General features: G+C 47.9%; 4 protein-coding genes across 7 annotated transcripts; 1 reads left to right on the top strand and 3 right to left on the bottom strand.

Moving 5' to 3' along the window:
• Positions 1-52: 52 nt before the first annotated feature.
• tfr1b (transferrin receptor 1b) lies at positions 53-8,348 on the bottom strand. Of its 2 annotated transcripts, none has more exons than XM_084702944.1 (19): positions 8,236-8,348; positions 6,759-6,811; positions 6,415-6,631; positions 6,134-6,326; positions 5,908-6,045; positions 5,715-5,802; positions 5,510-5,632; positions 4,975-5,070; positions 4,648-4,787; positions 4,094-4,266; positions 3,858-3,977; positions 3,655-3,740; positions 3,484-3,547; positions 3,330-3,397; positions 3,163-3,233; positions 2,996-3,086; positions 2,664-2,891; positions 2,397-2,531; positions 53-2,159 (listed from the first exon to the last, which is right to left on the bottom strand). In XM_084702944.1, the coding sequence occupies exons 2-19, from the start codon at positions 6,801-6,803 to the stop codon at positions 1,947-1,949; spliced, it is 2,289 nt and encodes a 762-aa protein (XP_084559070.1). In that variant the 5' UTR covers positions 6,804-6,811; positions 8,236-8,348; the 3' UTR covers positions 53-1,946. The 2 variants fall into 2 exon arrangements, with proteins under 2 accessions (XP_084559070.1, XP_084559071.1); XM_084702945.1 differs by having other exon boundaries at positions 1,817-2,159; positions 6,759-6,807; positions 8,236-8,317.
• On the top strand, positions 7,841-12,064 carry LOC146275048 (holocytochrome c-type synthase-like). 3 transcript variants are annotated; one of them, XM_084702947.1, is made up of 7 exons: positions 7,841-7,979; positions 9,918-10,065; positions 10,257-10,414; positions 10,639-10,787; positions 11,015-11,134; positions 11,364-11,450; positions 11,717-12,064. In XM_084702947.1, the coding sequence occupies exons 2-7, from the start codon at positions 9,942-9,944 to the stop codon at positions 11,913-11,915; spliced, it is 837 nt and encodes a 278-aa protein (XP_084559073.1). In that variant the 5' UTR covers positions 7,841-7,979; positions 9,918-9,941; the 3' UTR covers positions 11,916-12,064. The 3 variants fall into 3 exon arrangements, with proteins under 3 accessions (XP_084559073.1, XP_084559072.1, XP_084559074.1); XM_084702946.1 differs by lacking the exon at positions 7,841-7,979 and adding an exon at positions 9,025-9,135; XM_084702948.1 differs by lacking the exon at positions 7,841-7,979 and adding an exon at positions 9,105-9,129.
• A 2,297-nt stretch (positions 12,065-14,361) lies between these two features.
• nphp3 (nephronophthisis 3) lies at positions 14,362-25,486 on the bottom strand. Its single transcript, XM_084703722.1, has 28 exons — positions 25,430-25,486; positions 24,295-24,705; positions 23,944-24,069; positions 23,700-23,850; positions 23,431-23,583; positions 23,158-23,291; positions 22,864-23,024; positions 22,517-22,673; positions 22,280-22,354; positions 21,904-22,071; positions 21,401-21,504; positions 21,013-21,127; positions 20,657-20,800; positions 20,382-20,479; positions 19,967-20,069; positions 19,738-19,820; positions 19,459-19,591; positions 19,072-19,236; positions 18,604-18,698; positions 18,353-18,475; positions 17,969-18,158; positions 17,453-17,694; positions 17,196-17,271; positions 16,835-16,962; positions 16,470-16,710; positions 16,232-16,357; positions 15,987-16,102; positions 14,362-15,810 (listed from the first exon to the last, which is right to left on the bottom strand). Exons 1-28 carry the CDS (start codon positions 25,484-25,486, stop codon positions 15,642-15,644), a joined length of 4,044 nt encoding a protein of 1,347 aa, XP_084559848.1. The 3' UTR covers positions 14,362-15,641.
• A 112-nt stretch (positions 25,487-25,598) lies between these two features.
• On the bottom strand, positions 25,599-26,555 carry LOC146275046 (uracil nucleotide/cysteinyl leukotriene receptor). Its single transcript, XM_084703686.1, has one exon. The coding sequence runs from the start codon at positions 26,553-26,555 to the stop codon at positions 25,599-25,601; it is 957 nt and encodes a 318-aa protein (XP_084559812.1).
• Between the last annotated feature and the right edge of the window lie 793 nt (positions 26,556-27,348).

Raw genomic sequence — 27,348 nt, 5'->3', positions numbered from 1 at the left:
GCAAAATTGCGCCCTCCAACTACCAAGTGCAGTAATCACACATACAACCCAGTGCGCTGAGCCAAAAGTGAGTTTATTCCAGAAAGACATGGATAATTTTAAGCAAACATTAGCCTACTAAATACGTGACAGCTAAATGCGTGATATTGAACACATTTAATCGATCAACAAACTAATCAACTAAATTGATTATGAACTCATACATCAGTTGAAGTATTGACTCATGCAACAATTGTAGCAACAGCAACCAGTAACCAGAGTTTTTGGGGGATAAAAACTAACTAAGGAGCGCTTCCCTAGCCTACAGATGAGTCATTACTGTACCAAGGGTGAACACAATAACATGCAGTAAAACGATACCCGTGTGGGCCTATAGCAAAAGTAGCTCTGGGGAATGTTCAGCAGTTAACACAGTAGTCTACAGTTAAACAAAGAGTAGTTTCTCTGTCTATAGAGTCCAAGTTACAAACACAAGGTGGGTTATGAATTAACCTAAGCTTCCTGACTTCGAGGTTGTAAATAAGAAATGAAAGCGATCATGAGAGAAAGAAGCATGTGACAAAATAGTAACCCAAAAACAATTTCTGAACACAACTAGATTTCTAGTGAACAGATTTCAACAGACAGCAGAAAAAGATTGTACACTTACACACAAAATAACTCTGGGAAACACTGTTCCCGATAACTTACTCCACCCTTCAGTGAAATATGAGAGGCACTGCTCCCGATACACACACACACACACTGGTAGGCAAAAACTACCTTCAACGCTTGACATTATGGAAGACACTGCCCCCGATAATGATTTTAATTATGGAAGACACTGCTCCCGATAATGATTTTAATTATGGAAGACACTGCTCCCGATAATGATTTTGATTATGGAAGACACTGCTCCCGATAATGACTTTGATTATGGAAGACACTGCTCCCGATAATTCTTAAGATCAGAAATATAAACTGCTCCAAAAGTGCAACAGAAATGGCTCTCAGAATTCAATTGAACCTAAACAAATCGAATTATTTGCAGGGTTTGAAGAGTTTGTCAATTTTGTAGCATGTGCTGTTAACTTGTCCAAAATCTTGTTGTTTATCAACCTACTACCATTATTTAATCATGAGATTATTACTTCAATTCCTAAGTCTTTAATGTAACTTTAAGGTTGATAATTTATGAGCATGCATTTTACAGCATGCTCCAGTTGACCAATACAGTTGTCAATCACATATCCATAGCAGCCTCTGGTAGTAGTAGCATAAAAGGAGAGTATTTCTGTAGCAGATGCTGCTGTTGGATCAAACAGTATAACTGTCATAATTATGGAAGACACTGCTCCCGATAACTTGAGTCAAAAAACAAAAATCACATTTATAGTGAACACTGCCACTGATAAATAAATACAAAACATAAATAAAAAAACGTTTTCAGTGCAAGATGGCTTCGAGGTCATCTCTATGGTAACGGCCAAGGCTTTTGGTTGGTTGGGGATTGGGGTAAAATGCTAGAAGGAGATGAGGTACCTCATCTCCTGCCAGGTCTTACAGGGAGCCAGAGAGGGGGGCAGAGCCCGCTGAAGCCACAACGCTCTCTTTTCTGCTCCTCACCTCTTGGCGGTGGTAGGCTTCTGATAGCTTGTGCTCGATTGAGGCTTCTCCCCAGATGACAAACATGGTTATCTTAGACAGAACTCTTCACGCGCACGCACACACACACACACACACACACACACACACACACACACACACACACACACACACACACACACACACACACACACACACACACACACACACACACACACACACACACACACACACACACACACACACACACACACACACACACACACACACACACACACACACACACACACACACACACACACACACACGGTTTTCTTACACCCACGCTTCTCTCAGAGACAACCATCCACACACACGCGCACTCAGATCTCGTTGTCCAGCTCCCAGACGTCTCCGACCAGGCCGTCGGCGCAGCCCTGCAGCGTCCAGGTGGCGAGGGCCAGCTGGGTGTGGAGCTCCTTCGGGTCGCTGAGCGCCCCCAGGGAGCCCAGGGTGTGCGGCCCGCGGCCAAACACCACGTGGCGGAACGGAACCTGGACAGGCGACACGTATGGAGAGAGCAGGCCTTGCTCCACCTGTGGAGGTCGGAGAGAGGATAGGAGACAATGTATGAGTGAGGGCATACGAAAAGAAGGCATATGGGAGAGATATTATGGTCCAATCCTGTCACTGTTCTGGTATTTTTCATTATGGTCCAATCCTGTCACTGCTAATGCTGAGCCTGCTCACAGCAGGCAGGCAGGCAGACAGACAGACAGACAGACAGACAGACAGGCAGGCAGGCAGGCAGGCAGGCAGGCGCTCTGTCTTACAGTCAAGATCCTCTCGTTGAGGAGGCGGCAGGCCTCCGCGTTGTCGAAGTCAGTGTTCAGGACGTCTGCCTCCAGCCTGCTCACGGCTCTGGAGTAGGAGCCGTACGCCATCGCCAGCCAATCACCAGACAGGCCCTGGGGGGGGGGAACCAATCAGAACCGTTACACGACCTCCCAACCTCAACACGGTTCGAGACCTTTTAACCAACATCAACCGCTTCCCAGAATGCCCCTCTTCCCCTGGCTGTCCCCGGATGCGGACGTCACCTGTTTGGCGTTAAACAGCTGCCGCCGGAGAGACTGCACCGATTTGCTCAAGGTGGTCTTGTAGCTGGCCACGTCTAGACGCAGGATGTGGTCGTGCACCAATCGGAGAGCCAGCTGGCCTGCGAGTTGCCCCGCCCCTACTGCCAAGGTGCTGAGGCGATGGTTGGTAGCACGATCCAGGTTCTCTTTGTTGTCCAGGAATGTGTTGGAGTAAGGGTAATCTTTAGCCTTGTACACACACACACGAGAAAGGTTTCAAGGTTAGAATTCAGAGATCACACAGACAGTTGTTGTGATCTCACGTCACTACAGTGGGTTGTGTGTGAACTTACCCTCTCAGAGAAGAAGCTGAAGGACAGGGAGGGGATTCCAGAGAAGGCCAAGAAAGGATAGGCACAATCTCCCAGCTGCATTGGCGTCAGGCTGGGGACACACATACAACAGTCAGCCTACACAGCCACAACATGCTCCGGGGGGGAGAGCCCACACGAGTACTCACACTTTGGTCTGGAAGCTGTTCCCAGCAACATCTTCGTACAGACTCTTCACTGAACCAATGGGATTCTTTACCTAGACAGACAATGGCAAACCAAAAAATAAATAATCACACACATCATCCAACATGATCTTCCTCCTATAACCTCCCCATCCAGAACAGCTGTGTACCCTCTTCATGGTGCTCTCCAGCAGAGTGTGGAGCAGGGGGCTGGCAGAAGCCCTGAAGGCCCCAGTGCCTGTGGATCACACATACAGACAAACGTGAACTCAAAGCTTCAGTACTGTATTTCAACGTGTGCATGCGTTATTGCGTTGCACCCACCGGTGACAGCTCCATCCAAGCTGACGTAAGTGAAAGCCTTTTTGTTGAGAGAAGACAAGTAGCCCTGGGATACGAACAGAGAAACAATCACACACTCTCCTGAAAGACTGGCCGCGAAAATTGAGCCCACCCCCACCCCCACCAAAAGAGGCTGCAGGATGTAGTTCCTACCTCCAACCACTCGGTGGCGCCAACACTGCCGTAGTCTCCTCCGCTCCAGCTGGCAAACAGCAGGCTCCTCCGGGGCCTGAAGCCTTCTGCAGGGACACGCAGACATCAGGGGCTCTGGGTGCATGTGAACTGTGTCGATATGCTTGGGAGCAGACAGTGTGTGTGTGTGTGTGTGTGAGAGAGAGAGAGAGAGAGGGTGTTACCGTGTTCCACCATCTCAAACACAGCCCTGGCCAGCTCCATCAGCAGTGTGGTTCCCACGGTGGCCTTGGCATAACCAGGACCCCAGGAATCCCTCTGTGCCCCCAACACCACATACTGATCTGAAATACACACACATGAAAACTGAATGTCGTACAGATCCCCATGTATCTGCGGTGAAGGCCAGTGCTCACACACACACACACACACACACACACACACACACACACACACACACCTGGGTCAGTGAAACCCTTGATGATCCCGAACACGTTGTGCAGCTCTTTGGTGACCAGCACGTTGTTCACCTCCACCGTGGCGTTCTCGCCGTCGCTGGCCCCGCCCAGTGTGTAGGTCACGCTTGGGAGACTGCCCATAAAATAGTTGGGAGCCTGTACCCCTCCTATCCTCCTAGAGACAGGAGAAAGAAACAGAGGACAGAACAGAGAAAGAGAGGCTATTAGCAAATGCACACTCATGCATAAAGCAGTGTGTTGCAGAACCAGAGTCAGGTGGCTGAGCGGTTAGGGAATCGGGCTAGTAATCTGAAGGTTGCCAGTTCGATTCCGCACTGTGCCAAATGACGTTGTGTCCTTGGGCAAGGCACTTCACCCTACTTGCCTCGGGGGGAATGTCCCTGTACTTACTTTAAGTCGCTCTGGATAAGAGCGTCTGCTAAATGATTAAATGTAAATGTGTGTGCGTTAGGATATTATTGGTTTTCATGTCAGTGTGTCTTTGGGAGTGTGCGTGTGATTCTACGTAGTGCATGTTGTGTGTGTCTATCCTTACTTTAGGATCTTGGCTGCTGTCTGGGCAGTGATGGTCTGTGCAGGTATGGAGGGCAGGCCGGAGGAGCGCGTAGGGGGGAACTGAGTGTGGTTAAAGGAGGGGAACCCAGGGGTGTAGGGGTCACCGGAACCCAGGTGGACCTGCAGAGAACACAGGAGAGAACACAGGTGAGAACACACACACACACACACAACACTGAGTTCAGCACTCAGAAGGGGACAGTAAGTGGGGCAAGGTCAAATTCCTTCAGTCGATAGTGCTGTAACTACATTGGCGCATGCTGGTGTGATGCATGTGTGTGTGTGTGTGTGTGTGTGCTGTACTCACGTGTCCGTACAGCTCAGTGGTGTCTTGGTAGTTGTAGTCCTGTGGGTCTGGGTATATCAGAACAGCAGAGGCTCCTAGCTCAGCAACACTGGCCACCTGACACAGGACCAGACAGCTCAGCAAGGCCCAGGAAACCTGCCATGTCATCGCTACACAGATACAGGATATAGCCACTGGGGCGTGTATATGGGAGGGAGGGTGCGGGCGCGTGCACACACACTGTGACGGCCTCCTCCTCCTCAGCCGTTAAGTGGATACACCTGGGCCCCTTTGAGAGGACGTCGGAAGCAAACCTTGTGGCAAACCTTTGACTTCTGTTAATACACCCTTCAACACTGCTCACCATCATGACTCACTCACACTCACATGTATACCACTGACCTACTGACTTCCTACCTCATCATTGGTTATGTTATACATATATTATTATTGCTTTAACCGATGAATAAATGACCACAGCAGGTAGTGCTCTTGCGAATTCCCCCTCTTTTTCTGTCGCAACCGCTGAGCCGGTTTCACACACACATACACACACCTGCTCTGCAAAGCTGAGACGCCCAGCGCGGAGCAACACCACTTTGTTCTTCAGCTCCACGTTCTGCTTCTGCAGCTCCTGCAGGTCCTCTCTGCGCCCATAGTTTGCATACACCACCTGGCCCTGCACATCAAATATGTTGTTTCAGAAAATATTTTTGTGTTTATGTTTCCAGTAGGATGGCCCACACAGACTAGTGACTCACCTTGACAGTTCCACGAGCACTGTAGGCCAGGTAACCAGTAGGCTGGCCCACCTCCTCAGAGCCAATCAGAACACGGTTTGGCTGCATGCTGTAGAAGAGCAGATGTCAGGAGAAGGGAAGACAAGTAATATAACACTGAGAAAGAAAGAGCAAAGTAGTGTGTGTGTGTGTGTGTGTGTGTGTGTGTGTGTACCTGTTCTGAGTCTGCAGCTGTACGTAGTGGATGTCAGTCCAGGGGTTCATCTGCAGACTCTTAAATCCCTCAAAGACTTGGTTTCCAAGAACACGGTCTCCATCACTTCCTGCTTCATGATCGTCCCTCGCAAACTCACTGTGGATGAAGGAGACTTGGTTGTCCAATGAGGAATTAAAAAAATAAAATACAAAAGAGAATTCTAATGGCATGCGCGTGTGCGTACCTTAGTCTCTTGTCAAAGGCCTCTGGGTTGAGTTTCTGCCCCAGCAAGTTGGTGATGTCACTCCAATCTAGAGACTTCTCCACAACTTTCTCCTTGCCACCTTCAGTCTCTTCAGTCTCCACTCCCAGTTTAGGCTCACAGCTCACCAGTTTCTTCTCTGGGGAGCGATTGCTCACATAGCCAATCAGGTAACCTGAAACGGAAACAAACACAGGGATTGGTCAATACGCAGAGAAATAAATAGAACATTCCAGTTGAGGGATGGCAGTCACGATGGTTACCGATGACGAAGATCAGCAGGGTTCCGAGGGCCAGGTAGCACACGTTGCGGTACTTGTCCCGGGGCGGCGCCCTGTACGAGGGCGAGCCGTGCGATTCGTCCATCGAATCGGGGACGTGGTCATTTTCGATCCCGTCGCTGGACAGCTTGACCTCGACGTGGGGCCCTCCCTCCTCCTCGGACTGCAGGGTGAACCTACTGTAACGCTCGCTGTTGAACTGGGAGAGAGAGATAGAACACAGAGAGAGAGAGAGAGAGAGAGAGAGTATGTAGTGAAGGCCAAACTGTAACCCACACTCGCATCTACAGATGTATCATACGTCATACACTTATATGAAAACTCACCATTTTGGTCAGTGCGGACCTCGCTTGATTAATTCTTGCCGCCATAGCTCTGGCTTGGAAAAAGAAAGTCAAGGGAAGATTGAGAACCACAGAACAGATTGCAAATAATTGTGTGTGTGTGTATATGTATGTGTATATATATATATATATATATATAAAATAATAATTTTAACTGTGACTCTGCGTTTAGACAGAGCAGCCATTCAGACTACCTCAGGGCCTGTGGGATTTACTCAACAAACCAGTTTTAGTGCAAGTCACAACCAGTTTGTATCTTTTGTAACACTTTTGTAACACTCTTTCAAAAAGGAAATTTGACATTCAACAGACAAGGAAACCAGACCGCCAACACACTTGGGCAAGGTCACTCAACCTACCCACATGTCACTGAGGTGATCTTTCTAGCACACAGTTCTCTCCTTCCAACACCAGAAATTAAATCCTAAATGTACACACAAGCTTTCTTATCATTCCTCCAGCTCAAAATAGACCTTGAGATGTCACAACACACAGATAAACGACACTTATGACACACTAGCTAGACACCATCCAAATCAACATGACCTTTCAGTGGTGATGACCTCAAATCCAGGCAAATATCCCACTTCAAACATAGCACACAAATCTCTCCCATATGTCTCACACATATCTCTCTCTCACACACACAGGGCTACCAGGAAGAGGAAACTGAGAATTATGTTTTGCCGCCACTCACATCCCCAGCTAACCACTGCCACACACAACCAGGAAATACTCATTTTCTTCTAATAATTATTAGTTGTGAATAGACTAAGATAACGAAGGGAGGGAAATTATAATAAATTCTATTGTTGAGGGCTGTACATTATTCTTGGTTCACCAATGCCAGCAACAAATCACACATCAAGTGAAAAAGCCACAAATAGAAAGTTCTGGAACTCTACTGCATGATACAATACGAAGTCTTCACTTTTCCTCACACTGAACAAATGTGTGTGGAGAATGCACAATATAGGCAATTAGTTACTACTAGCTACAGTTGCTAAATTAGCAGTTAGCTGTCAAGGTCAGATGTCTCTTCCGGTCGCAGACTTGTCTACCTACGTGGGATTAGAACACCACGCCACCCCAGATAGCTAGATAGCAGAGGACAGTGACGGAACTATAAAGCTAATTGTCCCATACGTACACAGATATTTAACATATCGTCAATACACCGCAATCAAACATGCAAAGAGACAGGTGAGAGCTTTTTACAGATAAATAAGGGGAAATCAGTATTTGGAAACGTAGGTTAACGACTAATGATAGCTAGCCAACCCTGCTTGACTAGGCTAGCACCATCCAGTGTCCAGTCGTTTGCCCTAATTCAACTGTCTAGTTTACATTACAGCGCGGAATGCCAGTAGCTCAAACTGTAACCACATACGATAATTTATATTATGTACAAGTGTAATCTTCAAAAAGATAATGGAGGTTCATAAAAATGTTATCTCACCTCTCCGGCACTCTTTATACTCTAGTGCAGTATCCTTGCGCTCCCCCACGTTGTGTCGTTGGCCGGTAGTTCCGGGTTTACAGTCAATGCATCCTAAGCACGTAGGCACATTTTGACTGCACAGTTTGATACCACGCCTCTGCTCAGTCTTATGTAATTCCAGAGCTTGTTGAAGGATATTGGCCGCGTTTCTCAGATTCGTTAAGAAGCTTTTAACGCAAAGAGCTTCTTAGGAGCATTTTAAAAACGTTATAGAACGCTCTTAGCGATAAGAGCTTCTTAACGAATTTGGGAAACGCGCCCATTATTATTAGACATTCTCTGGTCATTCAGCAAAAGCTTTTCACTTCGATGCACAACATGGGCCAAAAGTGACCAGGTTCCAGACGAGTTTTTATTTGCAATAATTGCAATAACATTTGAAGATATATGAAAGACTAGTTGGTAAACTGTTTTTTATTATTCACATGGAAACCTGATTTGAATCAAACAATAAACCAATGTAAAATGACATTAGAGCATCTTAAGGAGAGACATAACCTTAGCATCAGACACCCTCCTTTGACCACTGTAGGGGGAGGTCTGTTTGGAGGGAAGCTAACTGGCCGCGATGGCTCTTTTTGTTCATAGAAGCATGAGAAGCATAACATTAACTATTTTTTTTAAAGACCTTCAGAATGAGCTTTAAAGTTTATTTCCCAATTTGCTTCTGCATTAAAGTAAAGGAAAAAAGGGCGTTATGCTGTGTGTAAAACTAGACATTCTCTGACGAAAACGTCTCCGTCATAAGTGACGTACTAAACGTCAATACGTAACTAACCCCTGCGAAGTGCACTGTGGGAAGTGTCCTGCACGTTGACATTGGGGAAGCAGTGAAGCACTGGTGATTTCTAAGTTAAGGTCAGTTTATTTGGTGTTATTTTTTGGTATACATCTTGTTTTGCTGTAATAGGAGCAACGTACATCTAGTACATTATATGATAGTTTGTATTTTCCTGTATTAGATAACCCTATTGAATTAAATGCTGGTTAATGCCAGCTAGCTCGATCGTCTTCAAGCTAACGCTTGAAGGTGGATGTATGGTTACACAATTTTGAATTAAGTAACTATAGGCTTGTAGCTAATAGTATGGTATCTTTCTAGCTTATGGGCGGACGGTGTATTTATATTTGAATGTATTTTATTGGTTGTCGCTCGCAACCTTAATTAAGGCAGCACGGGTGTCCAGTCAGCTAACTAGCTACGAATCAGCAAAGTGTGTAAATGGCTTAGTTTCAGCCAATAAAGTTATAAGCTCGTTAACTACTAGTCGGCCTACCAGTATTCATTGTCTTAGACATTGAAATTTAACTTGAGAGGATAGCTCTACAGTTTCTGTGACAATTGTGAGCTGTGTTTGCTGTCCGTAAATTACAAACTTGATAATGATGTATAAATTGCCAAACTTGGGTAGACTCCGATGTAGCAAAATAGCTAACAAATTTTTCCCATACAATGACAATGTGGCTATCCAGGTAGCGTTTATAATAATAAACCCTACTAATGTATACAAATGGTGAGACGGCTTAGCTACATAATACAGATTCTATTAACAATCTATTTGGCTAGGTATGACCTCGTAATTTGTAATAGCAGTAGTCCAACTGGCTTGGCTAAATGTCTTTCTGTCACTGGTGTTTAGCTTGGACAAGGCTGGTAGGTCAGGATGGGAGCCACTATGTCTAGTCCAACACCCACCGTCCAGGCGGAGGCTGTGATGGTGCCCCCTCCTTTCAGCATGGGGGTCTCCCCTCCCCAGGGCTGCCCCATGCACCAGGAGACCGTCAAAGGTGAGAGACAGCTCAAAACAATATTGAGCTGAATGGTTTGTCTGTTCACACGGAACTATGTTCTGCAAAAAAGAAAAAACGGTGTGGTCTTCGCCTATTTATGTCCTTCTTCCTTTCCCCTTGTACCTCTTCACTCTGTCTCATTGAACACAACTGAGCTCAGACTGACCAGGTTGTTCCTCTTCCCTCAGTGGCGCCCCCTGCAGAGTGCCCCATGCACCAGGCAGCAGAGGAGAAGCAGCCAGCAGCTCCAGCAGTCCCGCCTCACCAGGACAGGGCCTACGAGTTTGTGGAGTGTCCTATGAGGGCCGCGGCCGGCGCCCAGAGTGACATCGACCCCACCAACATGGTAGGTCACACAACACATGTGGGGCAGTGTGTCTTTTGTTGTTGGCCCTCATCTGGACATGCTGGAAAGTAGTGCTTCTAGAAGTGAAAGAGTAATCTTAACCAGCACACATAAACCATGTAACCACGTATATCATTTTCTTTGAAAGTTAAAATCCACTTAAGGTTGCAGAAATCCAAATAAAGTACTTAGTTCTTATGTCTGCTGTGGTTTGTGTATGGCAGATGCCCCCACCTAACCAGATACCAGCCCCAGACCAGCCCTTCGCCCTGCCCCAGGCCAGGCAGGAGTCGAAGATACCCCGCGCCGGGTCGGAGAAGAACTGGGTCTACCCCTCCGAACAGATGTTCTGGAACGCCATGCTGCGCAAGGGGTGAGTCTGGGTCGTAGTGACAGTAGGAAAACTGCTCAGAATTGTAACTTTCAGATTTCGACAACCAGATTCTACCATCTCGATCAAGATGGTAAAAGCAGATGAGTTGGCCTGGTTTACAGTAACGGCCTCATGACAGAACCGTTTTGAATCCTCCTGTTCCTCCTGTAGGTGTAATCATTTAACAGTATTCGAGTCTGGAATTTCATTGCCTATTTCTCCCGCAGGTGGCGCTGGAGAGAGGATGACCTAGGTCCTCAGGACATGTCAAACATCATCAAGATCCACAACCAGAACAATGAGCAGGCCTGGCAGGAGATCCTCAAGTGGGAGGCCCTTCATGCCCAGTAAGACTCCACTCCTCTGGACAGTGGCTGAACCCCACCACCCCTCCCTATGCACGTAGAGGCAGAGCGGGGAAATAAGTCTGTCTACTGCTTTCATCTATTCAGATATAGAGGAGCTGGATAACTCTGACTAAGTCCATACCATCATTTATCAAATTGTATTTCCCATATTATGAATGATTCATTAATCATATGATTCACTCCCTAACCTGTGTCTCATTCCTTGCAGGGAATGTCCTTGTGGCCCCTCCCTGAAGAGATTCGGAGGCAAAGCCAAGGAGTTCTCCCCAAGGGCTCGTATGCGTCACTGGATGGGGTGAGGCCTGAGCTCCAGCACCTCCACAAACACTGTCAACCATTTCATGTGTTGTCAGTAGATGGTGTCACATGGTCAGGGACTGTAGAAAAAGGAAGATCAAAGTATGTCCCTTTTTCAGCAAAGTGTTTTCACTCGTTAATACTCAGAGTAAAAATACTTTTATTGACAGTACAGGTAACGTAATGTTGGAACTGAATGTTTTTAAGATCTCCCAAGCACCTTTTGATTGTGCGTTCCCCCCCCCCCTCCCCACGTGGTCGTAGATATGAGTTACCTTTCGACCGCCACGACTGGATCGTGGATCGCTGTGGGAAGGAGGTGCGTTACGTTATCGACTACTACGACGGCGAGATCAACAAGGACACCTACGAGTTCTCCATCCTGGACGTCCGGCCCGCCTTCGACTCCATGGACGCCGTCTGGGACCGGATGAAAGTGGCCTGGTGGCGGTGGACCTCGTAGACGCACACTCGGCACGTTGGCACAGGATGAGGACTTTTGGTGAAGACGCCCTCTTTCGGGACAGCGCATTTCAATACTGAGATCTACGTGTCGCCTGTCTGCTGTACTCACATTGTATGTCATTACTCTCACAAGCAATAGCAGCTTGACATTTCTAATCATATTGATTTCTGTGTGCTGTTGTGCTCCAGGAGCTGTCTGGAGTGCAGGTGAGCATGAGTGTGTGTGTGTGCTTGTTTAAGGGTTAGCTGGACGAGGACCAGTTTTCTGGGTCCGTTACCCCACTTGGGTCACAGGTCTGTCCCTGTCAACTGGTGGATATATAATTGAGAACATTGTGTGATTGATTTAACGAAACATCCTTGCCCCTGAAATGAAAGCTGTGATGAGTTCCATCCAGCTGAACATGTGATCATTGATTGGACCCCCGGTCTGGTTGTGTTGTCTGTGTATGATGGCAGAAGGGTAAAGCTCAGTGGGTAGACCATAAGGATTGCAGATCAAGGGGTCATAGCTCAATTTAAACAAAATTAGTGTTATTATTGCGCAGAACTGCTTTGTTCAAAAAGTGAGTATTGCGGTTGTGTTCGTTTCAGCCTAGATATTTCCTTTCTCCCCTTTTCCCAATTTTTTTATATTGGTCAGTGTGTGCTAGGTTAAGGTTTAGTCATATTAAAGTAAAGATTTAAGTTGAATACATTTGTGTGATAAAGAACTCACTATACATTATCAGTCTGGAATGATCAAATGTATTCAACAAGGATATTATCCCACACAAGACCCTGAAATCGAGTTTATGGAATGTACTCCATACTGCAGAAGAACTAAACATCGTCACCAACCTTTGTACCAGAGATTGGAGTAGACTTCTGTTATATGGCTCAACTGTAATCCATTATACCTTTTTAGGTTCATCTGCTTTCTACTTGGTCTTCATTTACGATCTATTTGCTGATGTTACTGCCTCGGTTGTAGGGCTGTAAGCTTTTCCAGAAGCTGATTATTTATTTTGTTTGTGAAGATGACATCTCTGTGTGTGTACAGTATTCTGATACTTCTGTCCCCAAATACTACGGGTGGGGAAAAAATAGATTCAAACAAGAATCGTGATTCAATCTTCTAGCGATTCACATCATTTCACAAATTTAGAAAATCACTTTTTATTTTAGGTAAGCATATATTGAATCGTAATTTTATTAAAGGTTTGAGGTACCAAAAGATTCCCAACCCTAATAGACGGTAAGCTGTACTTTTCTGTTTAATATTTAACCGTGTTGCAGAAATAAATAAGTCAATTCAAGAAAAGTCTACTTTTGGTCACTATTTTGGGAACGAGTTCTTAGAAATCCTTTAGCAAACTTTCACTTGTTTTGTAAGTATCATTAGAAGGAGTATTCTGTTTTATAACTTGGCATTAGCAGAAACAAAATGTACATTGTCCTTACGCATTTAGTAGGGTCATAAGGGCAATTACACTGTCTTGTAGAAAGTAACTTGGCAGGAACCCTCTGTGGGTAAGCATGTGTACCGAGTCTACTGAGAAACACGGTACCCCTGGCTCAAATCTCGCTCAATAATAATTCATTTAACTGATATCAGTTAAGTAATATGTTATTTTCCAAGTATATAGAAAAGGGACTCTGTGGTGTAGTGGGTTGAGACCAAGGGCCTAAATCACAATGACCTTGGTTCAAATCCAGCACAGAGCGTAGTGCCAAACACATCTGTGTGCCCAGATCCCTGTAACTGCAGCACACTCCCCAACTGTCCAGATCCCCTCTCCCAACTGTCCTTCCAGGTACCCAACTGTCCCACCAGGAAAGGCTCAACCAAGAGTCTAAAAATACATTTTGCTTTTTTCAGTTTTATTCATAAGTTAAGTTTTATTTATAATCCCAAGAGCAAAAATGTAGCTGTAAGAAGATCCTTCAGCCAGATTTGAACACAAGACCCCTCATACAGTAGCCCACATCCTTAACCACTGAGCTATCCGGGATCATAACAATCTCCACTTAAAATTTAAATTTGACATACTTGTAACAACCTGCAGGGTTGCTGTGTCAGAAAACCAGAAGAAAGCAGGTGTCCACTGTTAACTCACTGGGCTAGTGTGCATGCTTTGAAAGCTGGGGCAGTACCATAACAGCCTGGGTTCAAGTCCAGCCTTCACTGATTTCTACAAAGTACAAATAATAGTACTTGATGAAGTATGTTTTTTGGTAAGTCAGTTCTTTCTTGCAGGAACACTGCTGAAAGGTAGAGCTATACCTTTCTCAATGGAGAAAAACATAGATAAACACAACGCACAGTCCCATTGCAGCACGTGAACCCTCAACACACACCTACTGAACAAAATGACATTAGATTTCATTTAAATGAAAAATACAAAATGTATTCCCAAACAAGGTTTAAACACATATACATGATCAAATACATGAACGGTATGTAACATGTTGAATGCTTTATTTTTCACAATGACACATTATGTAGAAAAGGACACATGACTTTAGGCTGATCATTGCATCAGTGAAGCCTGCAAGACACCGGGGGCAGTGCTGTGAAGACAGTTGGAAGGCCAGATCCCAGAGGAATTCAAAGTGGAATTATGGGTCACGGACAGTGAAACGGTAATAATTCAACTGGCAGGACTTGGAAACATGTTTTTTTTGTTTATTTGGCACCATAATCAGTCTAGCTCTCCGCTAGCAGGCTAAACACATTCTGTGCGAGGACCTTGTATTGGCATACATAACACTTGTTATATTCTTCATAGAGATAAGTATCTCATTAGGTGGGCTCAGATAAAAGGCCTCTCGTTTTACTTGCATAACTGTATGTAGGGTCAATAGGCTACATTACTAACTACTGGATTGCAATTATGTTTGAGGTCCACTGTGGGGTGGTATATTCCCTATGCATAAATACTGGGCTCGTCCATATTCAAGTGGTGCATGTGGAAAGAAAAGCAACTTGAAACAGAAAATGACTAACCTAACCTCAGGTACGTGGACATGGCATTTGTTTGCATAATTTGAAAGATGGAAAATACCTGAGGTCTCCATAACCTGCCGTCTCCTATGAATCCCACTAAGACAGAGGACTCGTCAGTGAAGCATCCCAGAGCCACATGAACATCAGAGATGTGTCGTGGGTTTGGAAGGTCAGGAAAATACCAACTCAACCTGAGGCCCTGGGAAGGGCTCACGTTGGCTGACATCATTTTCACATTATTTCAGCGACGATACATTTCACGATACATTTATAAATATATCTGACATATAGGTTTCACGATAATATAGGCATAGTTCACAGATAATCAATAAAGCGTACTTCGTATCTAGAATGGCAGTTACAGTACAGTGGACCACGGCATCGGAACAAAAAACAAAAAGCAGCATGGAGTCGTGAGGAATGTTCCCTTTGGATCAGCAGATGTTTGAGCCTGCGTCAGAGGGTGTGGATGGAGGCCTGGGACGGACAACACACCGCCCTCATCCCTCCTTCTAAAGAAAACCCCAGATACGCTATGACGGGATTGGCTTGAAATGCACAGGACAGCTCATGCTTCTATCTGTCCAATCATGTGACGTCAAGAGATGCTGTTCCAGTGGACGATGTGTGGAAGGGAGGGGGAATCGCAGAGAATTGAGATAGGGGGATTTTCCCCAGTGTTTTCTCATACTGTGTGTCGGGGGGGGGGGGCTTGGTTGGAGCCCATGGGCGGGATCACCTGGGGTTGTGGGGGAGGGGGGCGGGCCCTCGCAGGCTGAACGTGTCCCCGCTGGACGAATGGCGAGACGGCGCCTTTCCACACACCAGAGAAGGCTCCGCCTCCTTGATCTCCATGGCGCGCTTGTAGAGCTCCGCTGCTTTCTCAAAGTCACCTTCCTCATAGCTGAGGAAGAGGAGGAGGGGCAGGAACAAAGAGGGGCGGTAGTGAGGGAGTTGCCGAGGCAGTATTTGTCATCTTACTTTAGTCAGTGTGTGTGTGCGGTGAAAGTGTCTGTGGGGTGTGTGTGGTGTATGTGTGTGGTGTACGTGTGCGGGTGGGGTGTGTGTGTGGGGCCTCACCTCAGCACGGCCAGGTTCTTGAGGGTCTCTCCGACGCGGGGGTGAGAGCGCCCCAGACTGTCTTCATACACTTTCAGAGCCCGCTCATACAGGGGCAGGGCCTCCCCATGCTTCTTCTGACACACACACACACACACACACGGGTCAGAACAAGCATGTGTTACTGTGTCTGTCTGTGTGTATATGTGTTTGGTCTCTGTGTGTGTGTGTGTGTGTGTGTGTGCGTGTAGTGAGGCCCTACCCACCAGCTGGCAGTAGAGCACAGCCAGGTTGACCAGAGCAGTGGCCACGCTGGGGTGTTTGGGACCAAAGCTCTTCTCTCTGATCTCCAGAGCCAGCTCATACAGTGGTACGGCCTTCTCCAGCCTCCCCTGGAAACACACACACACACACACACACACACACACACACAGAGGACAAATGCTCAATATCCTACCTCCCACCAGCAGCTAACCCTTCCACCCGGTAACCCCCGAGCCCCACCCTGCGCTTGTAGAGCATGGCCAGGTGTTTGAGGGTGTAGGCCAGGGACGGGTGGTCCGGGGCCAGGGCCCGCTTGCGGATGTCCAGGGCTCTCTCGTACAGCTCCTCCGCCGCCTCGTACTCGCGGCGCTCCGTGTGCAGCGCCGCCAGGTTGTTGAGCGACTGGGCGCAGTCCGGGTGGTCGGGGCCCAGCACGCGCTGACGCATCTCCAGGGAGCGAGACAGAAACACTTTGGCAGCCCTGCAGCAAGAACACAGACAAATGACGACGGAATCAAAGATTTGGATCTGTTCATATTGGAATTCCTTGTGTGTGTGTGTGTGTGTGTGTGTGTGTGTGTGTGGGGGGGGGTGTAGCGTCTTACTCCAGGTTGTTCTGGAGGTAGTAGAGGACCCCCAGTTCGTTGAGTGTCTTGGCAGAGTCGGCTGTGTCCTTCCCCAGAGTCAGCTCCTCCAACTGCAGAGCCCTCCTCCTCAGAAGAGAGAAGCCGTACTGGAGGCCGCAGACAGAGGGAACGAGTTACCGCCACTCTCACACACTTACTGACTGTCTCTCTCTCTCTCTGTCACTCTCTGTCACTCTCTGTCTCTGTCACTCTTTCAGTCTCTCTCTCTCTCTCTCTGTCACTCTCTCTCTCTCTCTCTCTGTCACTCTCTCTCTCTCTCTCTGTCACTCTCTCAGTCTCTCTCTCTCTCTCTCTCTCTCTCTCTCTCTCTCTCTCTCACCAAATGTCCCTTCTGTCTGGCAGTCTTCTGTCGGATCCTCACAGACCTCTTCCTCAGCTTCTCCGCTTGCTCATACCTGCAGACACACGCTCCAATCAAAAAAAAGCATTCATCGCAACAGCACCGTGGTCCTAACCCTAGGTCTAGGGCCTAGGCCAGCCTCTCTCCGTCCTGGTCCTCGGGAGCACCCCCTATCCTACCCTACGTTTGACGTTTCCCCCATCGTATGTCCCGCAGCGCCAACACCCCCCCCTCACTTGTTCTGTTTCTGGTAGAGCATGGCGAGGGCGTCGAGCTCGCGGGCCACGCAGGCGTGCTCGGCCCCGTAGGCGTTCTCGCTGATCTCCAGCGCCTGTTTGTACAGCTGCTCCGCGTTGCCGTACTTCCTCCACTGCACGTACACGCCGGCCAGCTGGTGCAGTGAGCCGGCCACACTGGGGTGGTCCGGGTCCAGCGCCGTCTCCCGGATCTCCAGGGAGCGCTGCAGGGGGGCCACCGCCTGGGGGGGGGGGGGGGGGAGGGGGACACAAACACAAGTGTGACTTGCAATGCTACACTCTAGTGCTTTAGGAAAGAATGAAACGAAGAAAATGAAAACATCGCAACACTGCGCTTTTCATACTGCCTCACAAATACAGAAGGCAAAATGTATTAAACGGTGTTCATGTATAAGACGGCATTCATGTCAAACACATCACGGGGTGCCTAAAGGCTTTTGCCCAGTGCTGTCCGTGTGCACAGAGCCATGCCTCCAGCGGAGGGCGCTGTGGTACCTGGCTGGGCAGGCCCAGGTCTTTGAGGAAGCGTCCCAGCGTCTCGTACAGGCTGGCCAGCCTCGTCATGCTCTCCTCGTCCTCGCAGCTCTTCTCGTACTGCTTCAGGGAGTCAAAGTACTCGCTGGCCATCGAGCTCTTGTCCTTGCCCACATACTGCCAGTAGGCCAGCAGCTCTGAGAAATGACCCCTGGAAGAGGAGGGGAAAAGAGACTCGTACACATTCCTCAGTCACCTCAGTGTCTGTAAACAACTGTACATCCCTCTAGGGGAGGCCTATCTGATCTGAATATCTGGAGACAACTACAGATATTCTCTAGGATTCAACGTTTCTGTGGACTACTTTAATCTCTGTATTGCAGCGGTGCCGCTTGCCATACTGACCTCTTGTACAGGTTCTGGGACACAAACAGGTTGAGCAGACTGAGCTGCAGCTTGCTCCTGTCCTCCTGCTGCTGAAGCAGCCAGGGCAGCTCGTCAGCGACACGCCACGTCACCCTGTCCTCTCTGCACACACACGCACACACACGCGCACACGCACACCTCTCCCAATAAGCATTGAGTCACCTCGCATTGGGGGACCGTCACCAGGGTGAGGGTGGCTTGTTGGGTTATTGTGTGGTGGTTTTACAGACCCGAGCTGCTGGCTGAAGTAGTGGATGAGCTTCTCTCTGTAGGTCGCTGAGGAGGTCCCCCCATTCATGAACTCGAGTCTCACCGCTTCCCAAGCCTGCAACACACACACACACACACACACGTCAGTGGAGGGAATGACAGGGGACAAATGTGAAGGTCGACTGTTGAAGGTTCGGATCATTCTCTCACACAAACACAAAAAACCGACTGACCCCAAAATATACTTGGCTAAATTGCAAATACAGAGACTTCTATAAGAAGGTCCATGAGTGATTCTAATTCAAATCAGTAAATTGGTCGGAAATCAATAGACCAAATGATCCTTGCCAAGCCGTTTAAATTTGACAAAATACAGGCACAGAGTTTGTGGAAGAAGCAAGCCCTAGACGAACCCCTTCCACACGTGTGTGTGGATCCCAACAGAACAGCGGTTCAGTGTGACATGTGGGCCGTGGGGGAGGGTGCACCTGCAGGTGCTGGAAGCGGAGCAGCCCACAGCTGAAGGCCAGGACGCAGAGCCCCTGGAGCCGGCGCAGCAGGGAGGACAGGGCCGCCATGCGCAGCTCGGGGAACATGTCCAGCACCTCCGACTCACTCACGCCGTTGTGGCTAGCGCACACCAGGCACAGCATCTGGGGAGAGGGGGACACGCCCACACGGGCATGAAAAACACAGAACACGAACAACACCCCAAGTGTTTCTCAGAGCATCGACCATCGGCTTGCTCTAAAAGAAAAGCCATGTGGAACTACAGTATACACTGGCATTTCAGTCAGCAGGCGCGCATTTGCGGGGGGGGGGGGGGGGGCGTAGGAGTGGAGGACAGTGTGGGGGAGGGGGGGGGGGGGGTTCACCTCTCTCATGATGTGTCTCTCCCTGTCGGTGCTGAGGGAGTCTAGCGCCACCTTGAGGCAGAGGATGTACAGTGACATGGTGTCCTGGCACTGCAGACATTGTTCCAGAGTCCTGTCTAACAACCAGGGGGATCTGGAGGTGACACACAAACACACACACACACATATATATATATATATGCACATGCACACAGGCCGCTGTAGGACATTCACATTGTCTTTGAGCACCAAGTGCACGGCTGAAGCACACCAACGTGCACGCGCCCGGCCGCCCCTCACCCTGTCAGCATCCTGGCCAGCAGGGTGACGTAGAGGGGGTTACAGGTGGAGGCAGAGCGGCAGTGTCTCTCTAGCTTCTTCTCCTGGTAGAGACACACACAGACACACACACACAGACCGACTTGTGATGCACTATAGCGAGACAGGAGGATTCCTCTTGGCTGGACATGTGGTGACATGGATAAGAAGTGTGGCAGGGTTGGGATTGAGGAGAGGGGCTCAGTCTGACCTGGTCTTTGGTCAGTTTGACGCCTGTGGCCAGACACTCTGCGTCGATCACGCTCATCACCTCTCTGGGGTTGAGGGGGTCCAGGTGGAGGGTTGGCCACAGTCTACACACACACACACACACACACACACACACACACACACACACGTCAGAAATGCACCATGACTTAAGAGGAAAGCCATAGACTTTCAATGTTGACTGTACAGGGTGGCCTCCAGGTCTAAATATGGCCTGAGAATCCTATACTCACTATTTAGTGTGTGTGTAGGTGTGTTGTGTTTGAATACATTAGAAAAATACAATGAAGCTAATGATCTAATGAACATGGCCCATGCACGCGCGTGTGTGTGTGTGTGTGTTTGAGAGTGTGTGTGTGTGTGTGAGTGTGTGTGTGTGTGTGGAGGCTCTCGTCCACCTCCAGGCCTGAGGGCAGGTCTCCACGTTGACAGACACCACCACTCGGACGTTGACGGGCAGCGGGTCGATCAGCCACTTCATGTTCCTCTCCGCCTGCTGGTGACCCCCACGCACAAAACAAACCCCCAAGATCTAAAAGTCAGGTTTATATACACACCCACATATGCACACACACACACGTGTCAATCTAATGGGAGCTCATGGAGGCTGGGGCCCAGTCATGAATTCAATTGAACGCAGGGAAAGTTCTATTCAAGTGCTTCGAGTAGGAACCTGGATGTGGTCGATGGAGTCGATGATGATGATGATGTTGCCTTGGTGACGGGCTGACAGCCTCTCCAGCCAGCGAGGAAACTCCTCCAGGATCTTACTGGGCTCCATCGACAGACCTGAGATGGTCCAGAAGTGCTGCAGGAGCTAAAGGGACAACACACACACACACACACACCTCTCAAATCTCAACAGTGATACTCAAAGCACACAAACCGATTCAAGAAAAACCAGATCTTCTTAATCCCCTCTGGGAGATGGGGGGGTTAGGTGGAGATGTTAGGGTTAGGTGAAGATGGGAGTGTTAGGTGGAGATGGGAGGGCTAGGGTTAGAGTGGAGACATGCAGGTTATTCTCACCTTGACAGTGAGGCGTTTAATGATGAGAACTGGCTCTGAACTGGTGGACAGGGGCCGCCCCACAAAGTGGTAGAGGAACAGTGTATTGGGGGACTGCTTCTGCTGGAGCTCCACCCTGCACCCCACACACACACACACACACACACACACACACACGGCCTTAACATACCATACAAACCTCAGACACAAGTGTGTAAGTGACAACACACAGAGGGCAAAACACCAGTAAACATGATTAAAAAAAAAAAAAGTATAATAATTGAACGTTTCCTCCAAAGAATAATGACGTTATGCTACCCCCTTCAGGGTCTGGACATGTCAGGCTAGTGTAAAGCACTAGAGGAGAGTGTTTGTGATGGAGAGGGTTGGTGTTAGGCCTGGTCCTCACCATTTGGACAGGAGCAGGGACTTGCCTGAGCCCGGCCCCCCAGACACCAGCAGGGGCGGGGTGGGGGGAGGGGCCGCCACCATGTCGTTCAGGCGCTCTATGTACTGGCAACACGCACACACACACATTATAGGATGTTTAAATAAGCAAAGGGCTTTCTCCAATCCCAGCACAATCACTTTGCTCACTCACTTACCAAAGACCACATGGCAGACTTTGTGGATTTAGAAGAGAAATCGAATGGTGAAGCTGAAGGAGAAGAAGGAAAGAATGAGATGTGAAAGTGTAAGGGGAAAAGACAGGGAGGTGGAGAGAAGAGAGCGATGGGAGGAGAAAAAAAAAAGAAGAAAAATGGAGATTTGAAGAAAGAAAAAAGATTGCAGTGTGAGAGGGGCTAGACAGACGAAGGTGATGACATGGAGAAGAACAGAAGAGCAGGAGAAGGAGAGATGCCAAAAGAGAGAGAGACGAGGTGAGGTGGAGGGCCAGCGGAGAGGCGGTACCTTCTGGAAGCCCAGCTGAGAGGCAGCGCTGCAAGCCTGCTGGTAGGCCTCGTTCTGCTCCTGCTCGTCATGCAGGTCCCACAGCACGTCTCCAGAGTCCTCCTCTCCACCCTCCTCCATCCCAGAATCCTTACAGTCCCCCTCCCCACCCTCCAGACCCAGCAGCTCCTGACAGCAGACAGGAGAAGAAGAAGAGAGAGAAAGAGAAATAGAGGGGGAGATGGACAACACGAAAGAATGAGAGACACAAAGATGTATAGTATAATACTATCAGTACATCCACTACTAATAATCATCCGTTACATAACAGGAATTGAACCGTGCACTTGGTTACTTCATATTTAGCAAAAAAGATAAGAGTGTTCAGAGATTCTACCTGTTTGATGACTTTCTCAAGTTGTGCATAAATCATAGCTGCTCCCTCCTCTGCAGAGCCACTGTGGTCCACTACCTGTGGCGACAAAAACAATCTTTGCTTCGGCACAGTACTAATATCAATGACAATATCCTCCTTATGAAACCCTCCTTATTTAAATGGTAAAACCGCCTTTATAGATATGGATGGGACATTGATAAAACCCTGTATTGTGTTTGTGCAGGGCCCGGTCCTCACCTTGACCTTGGCAGCCTTGTCGGCAGCGTTGACCCGCTCCAGCAGCTGTCTGGTGGGGCCAGAGAGAGGCTGGGCCTCCAGGGTCCTGAGGTACAGCACCAGGGGACGGCCGTCCGGGCTCTTCACAAAGGCCTCCTCCGCATCCTCGGCCGCCGAGCTTAAAGAGACACGCACCCGAACATTTTAAAGAGGCTGTGATTTTACACAGCTAAACTGATGTTTTCCTTAAATGACTGCAGATTTTGATCCTTCAGCGACACGCAAGACAAAAAACACTCTCTTCTCTCAAACGATTCCAGACCTCTTTTGTTCACTTGGTACTATCGTCTAAAGAGAGAGAGAGAGACCTGGAGATGGTGGACTTGAGAAGGAGCAGACAAAAGGAGCTCCTCTCGATCTCCAGCCGGCGCTCTGGGGCGAAGGCTCCGGCGCTGTCCTCGGGGAAACACACGTTGAGGTAGAAATGGCCGAGCCCCTCGCACAGCCTGCGGAGCAGGGGCGTGTACCTCTGCGGAGGAGAGGAGGAATAACACACACTAAGAAGAGAGCGGATATAGAAAGATCACTGACGACCAGCATTAAAGAGTCCGCAGGAGGGGGGCGACCACAGTGGGGGAAGGTGGTGCTGTGTGTGGCCGTACCCGGGTGAAGATATCCAGCTCGGCCTTGGTCTCCTGGGTGCAGATCAGATAGCAGCGCACCGTGTTGCTCCACAAGGCCTGCGACACGTGAGGAGACACCTGGAGCAGGCTGGCCACCGCCGCATCCCAGTCGTCTGACACACACAAACACACACACACGGAAAATACCCTGTAAGCCTACAGCTACTCAAAGAAACTACGCAAAGATATCCAAATATACTTTTGCACAAACAACAACAACAAAAGCACTTCAACCAAGACTATGGTGCTTACCTCTGCTTACATTGGCGAATGGGCCCTCCACATCGATCAGACTGTGGGCAAACTCCGGCCCTCTGAACGTCTGCTGTAGTTGCATCATGCTGCCCATAGAGGGCTCACTACCCAGAACACCACCACCCCAGTACTCACACTGAGTCCCTGCAGCTTTGGGTAGAACCAAAACAGGAGATAGTCCATATGCTATGCCGTTGAGTGCATACATCAAACTCTTAATGGCCAAGGTGTAATTGCCTTGATGTGGAGTTTGCGTCCTTCTTTACCTGTGACCGCGGTACGATTGTCATCAGAATCCGAGTCATCCAGGTCGTACACCTGGATGCCCTGAGCCTGCAGCTGCTGCAGCTTGGCCTCCAGATCCCTCTTGGCTCTCAACAGATCCTGGATCTCCTTCTCTTTAGTCTCCCGGAAGATCTAACAAGGGAAAAGGCGCCATTAGGTCTCTCACCAGGGTTTGGGGGTGATGAAAGCCTGATTGACATCTGGGAGCCAGGTATGGATCTAGACCTTGAACTGTCGTTTGACTTTGTCCCTGTCGTGCTCGAAGGTTGCAGCTCTTTCCATGGCCTGGTACTTAGCCTCCAGTGCACTCTCCTTCTCCCTCAGAATCTTCTGGTAGGTCTTCTGTAGAGCCTGTGTAAATAGACATGTCAGTCATTGTTCCAGGGCCACTTCACTCTCGGCCTTTACACATTGATCACACCCTTCCTAAAAGCCTGTGTTTTATTCCACAACTATATTGTCGAAGCCAAATCATGCCAATCTTCCCTCCAGTTAGAAATAGCCTATATCAGTATTAGGCTTCTGGTGTGACACTGTGAGTCAGTGAAGACCCTGTGTGTCCTTCCCTCTCCTCACCTGGAGCTCTGCCCTCAGCCTCTTGTTCTCCTCGTCTAGCTTGGCTTCCTTCTTCTGCATGGAGGCGATCTCGTTGTTCTTGCTCACGCGGAAGATCTCGTACTCCTTGCGGAGCCGCTCGTACTCTGCGGCGTACTCCAGGTCCACCGAGCCCGTGGACTTGAAGCTGGCGCCGATGACGCGCGGCCCCCGCCGGAAGGAGCTCCGTAGGAGACGCGCTTTGGGCTTGACCTCGACGGGGATTTCACAGGCCTCCCCGCCCTCGCCTCCGTAGGCGTCTTCGATGACCTCCCCGGGGGTGACCAGGGAGGAGGCGGTGCCCATGCTGGTGGCTGTGGAGCCGTTTCTCCAGCAGCCTGGGATAGTGAACCTGCTCAGCCCCTCTGGACACCCACTGCTGCTATGAGTCGGCTACCAAGGAGACACACGTTCTTTTGTTTTTATCTCCATTAGCTTAAGTAGGAAGCATATCTACAGCACATTCAAGTCAGGTAACTTGTAGTATTGTTTGTGTTATAGTAGTAATACCAGTGTTACTTGCACACAACATAAACATCTGTATTGCACACAACCATGAAGGCTGAAAAGTCACTGATACTGTAAAGCGAATGACAATTGATTTTGGCTATACTAGGATTAAGTAATGAAATGTTAGCTAGTATCAAATAAGAATAGTTACCCAATGTTTAGTTTAATCCACAAAACATCATATGAAGGCCAACACAGAAAAACAAATTGCTGACATCTGCTTCTAGACAGCATCGCAAGTAGTGCACTAAAAAGCGCACCCAAGGCTAACTACATCAAGCCGTCGCACAAACACAAAATGTACACTTTACTTTATTGAAAGTTAGTCTAGTTGTACAAATACAACGAAAGGGAAAGAAAACCTCGGCAAGATAACACGCTAGCTACATACGTTAGGAACCAAGCTATACCACTGACATCATGTGTAGCTAGCTAGACTAGCTTGCTAGTATGTCAAATGCAAAACAAATACCAAAGGCGATGGCGACAACATGAGATTATGGCTAGCGTGTTTATTTTATCTATTGTCATTTAATTCCTTCCAGACACTAATAATGCATAGAATTAACAGCTATTTCCTATTCACAACGCTAAAGAATCTGCTCACCTTCTCAGCTTCATCCTGGCTGCCTTGGTAACAACAATTCTCCCTACGGAAACCCATGTCAGTCAAAAAACATGACATTTTACATGTAACATGGCATTTCATACAAGTTAGTTTGACTGACAACTTAAAAGCTTTTGTTAGCCTATTTAAATATTTATATGCGCCCATGCTATTTATTTTCGGAAGTTGTTTGCTGGTCAACTACACTGTCTTTGCAGAAGACCTTAAGAAGCATGTTTTGATAAGTCTTGGCAAGAAAAAAGTACATCAATGGATCTAGAACTGCGCTCACACAAGTCATGGCAGAAGCTATTCTATTGGTTCTGGCGAGGATCGCAATTGATGATTCTGTCATGTGTGTCTGACTGTGTTTCTCAATGTAGATGACTCTGATCACATGGTACGGTACAAACGCAACCATGAAGTTAATCATGATAAGAATGATCATCTGGACTGCCTTATCTCTTACTTGTCTCTTTTCATGTTGCTTAACTGCCCTCAGTTTAACTAAAATTAGGACATAGCTGACCCCTATAGTGAACAGAGGTATAACAAACGCAGCTATAGTTGAAACCATCGCTTTAGGAGATGTATGTTCCAAGTACAGCTGGCTGCATGTGGTCACGTTGTTGATTTCAACAGTCACAGTTTTCTTGGACAGAAGCACAGGGCACGTGGACACTATGACAGTCACCCATATAATTAAAGAAACCACTTTGGCAAACAGGGTTTTCCTGATCCACTGTGCCCTGATTTGGATGACCACGATGAGGAGGCGATGGAGACTGATGCAGGTCATGAAGTAGAGGCTGCAGTACATGTTGAGGTAAAACAGGAAGCCCACCACACGACACAAGGCCTGGCTGAAGGGCCAGTGGCAGTCGGACAGGTGGTAGACCATACGTAAGGGCAAAAGCAGGACGTAAGAGACATCTGCTATGGCTAGGTTCCTCAGGAAAATCTGACATGGCGACATGCCCCTGCGGCAAAAGAAGGCCCAGAGTGCCAGAGTGTTGCTGGGCGTGGCCACAATGAAGACCAGGATGTAGAAGCTGGCAAAAAGGAGGTTCTCTAGGTGGGAACCTCTTGAATAGAGGCTTTGTCTCTCTTCTTTACTGTAGTTCATGGTCTTGAGGTGAATTCTTTGCCTGTGATTTCAAAGGAAAAAAGACATACTAGATAAAGTACTATAGAATAATTGATACACCTTCTAGGATTAAGTAGTGTGCTGGGATTTGTTTTTTTTTCAGGGTTGAACTGGTTGTCATAAATAAGGCAGTGACTCATACTGTCTCAGACTCTAACTCTCACATCCACCCACAGGTACATTTTTAGCAAGACTTAAAAAGCAGAACTGATCCAATGGTTTGCCCATCACTGTAACATTGATGACAGGCATCTCATGTACATAAAGTATGTACACATACTTAAATGTAAGAATGAAATTAATGGCAACATTTTACATTAAGGTTATATTAACTACCATGTAGGCTAACTACATACGTAGCAATGCAATACCTAGTAATACATACGTAGGTATATGGGAATTGCTATGTAATTAAATGGTAACTGTTAGCAATTTAGGTTATTATAATAGTGTAAGCAGGCACAGTGTGGAGGAGGGCTGTAAGGGGTAAGGGGATAATGTAAAGGGGCAGTTTAGGTTGTGTTACCAAAACAAGATCAATGTCATCATTCACTTCACCCTGAAAAGTCCATCTCAACCCATTCCAAATTTCACTTGTTTAATAACTTTCCATACCGCAAAATTGTAATAATGTGTGACTACATAACAGTTCCCCCTATACTATATATTTATACATTGCATGTATTTTTGTGTAAAGCACTTTACAATTCAAAATCACATGAGTTTCTGAGCTTTTCTTAGACATTTATTGTAAACAAGCTCTATAGCAAAT

Source organism: Hypomesus nipponensis, chromosome 8, assembly GCF_054491055.1.
Source record: "Hypomesus nipponensis isolate SF chromosome 8, ASM5449105v1, whole genome shotgun sequence".
Taxonomy (NCBI): domain Eukaryota; kingdom Metazoa; phylum Chordata; class Actinopteri; order Osmeriformes; family Osmeridae; genus Hypomesus; species Hypomesus nipponensis.
This window is presented reverse-complemented; position numbering and strand designations above follow the sequence as displayed.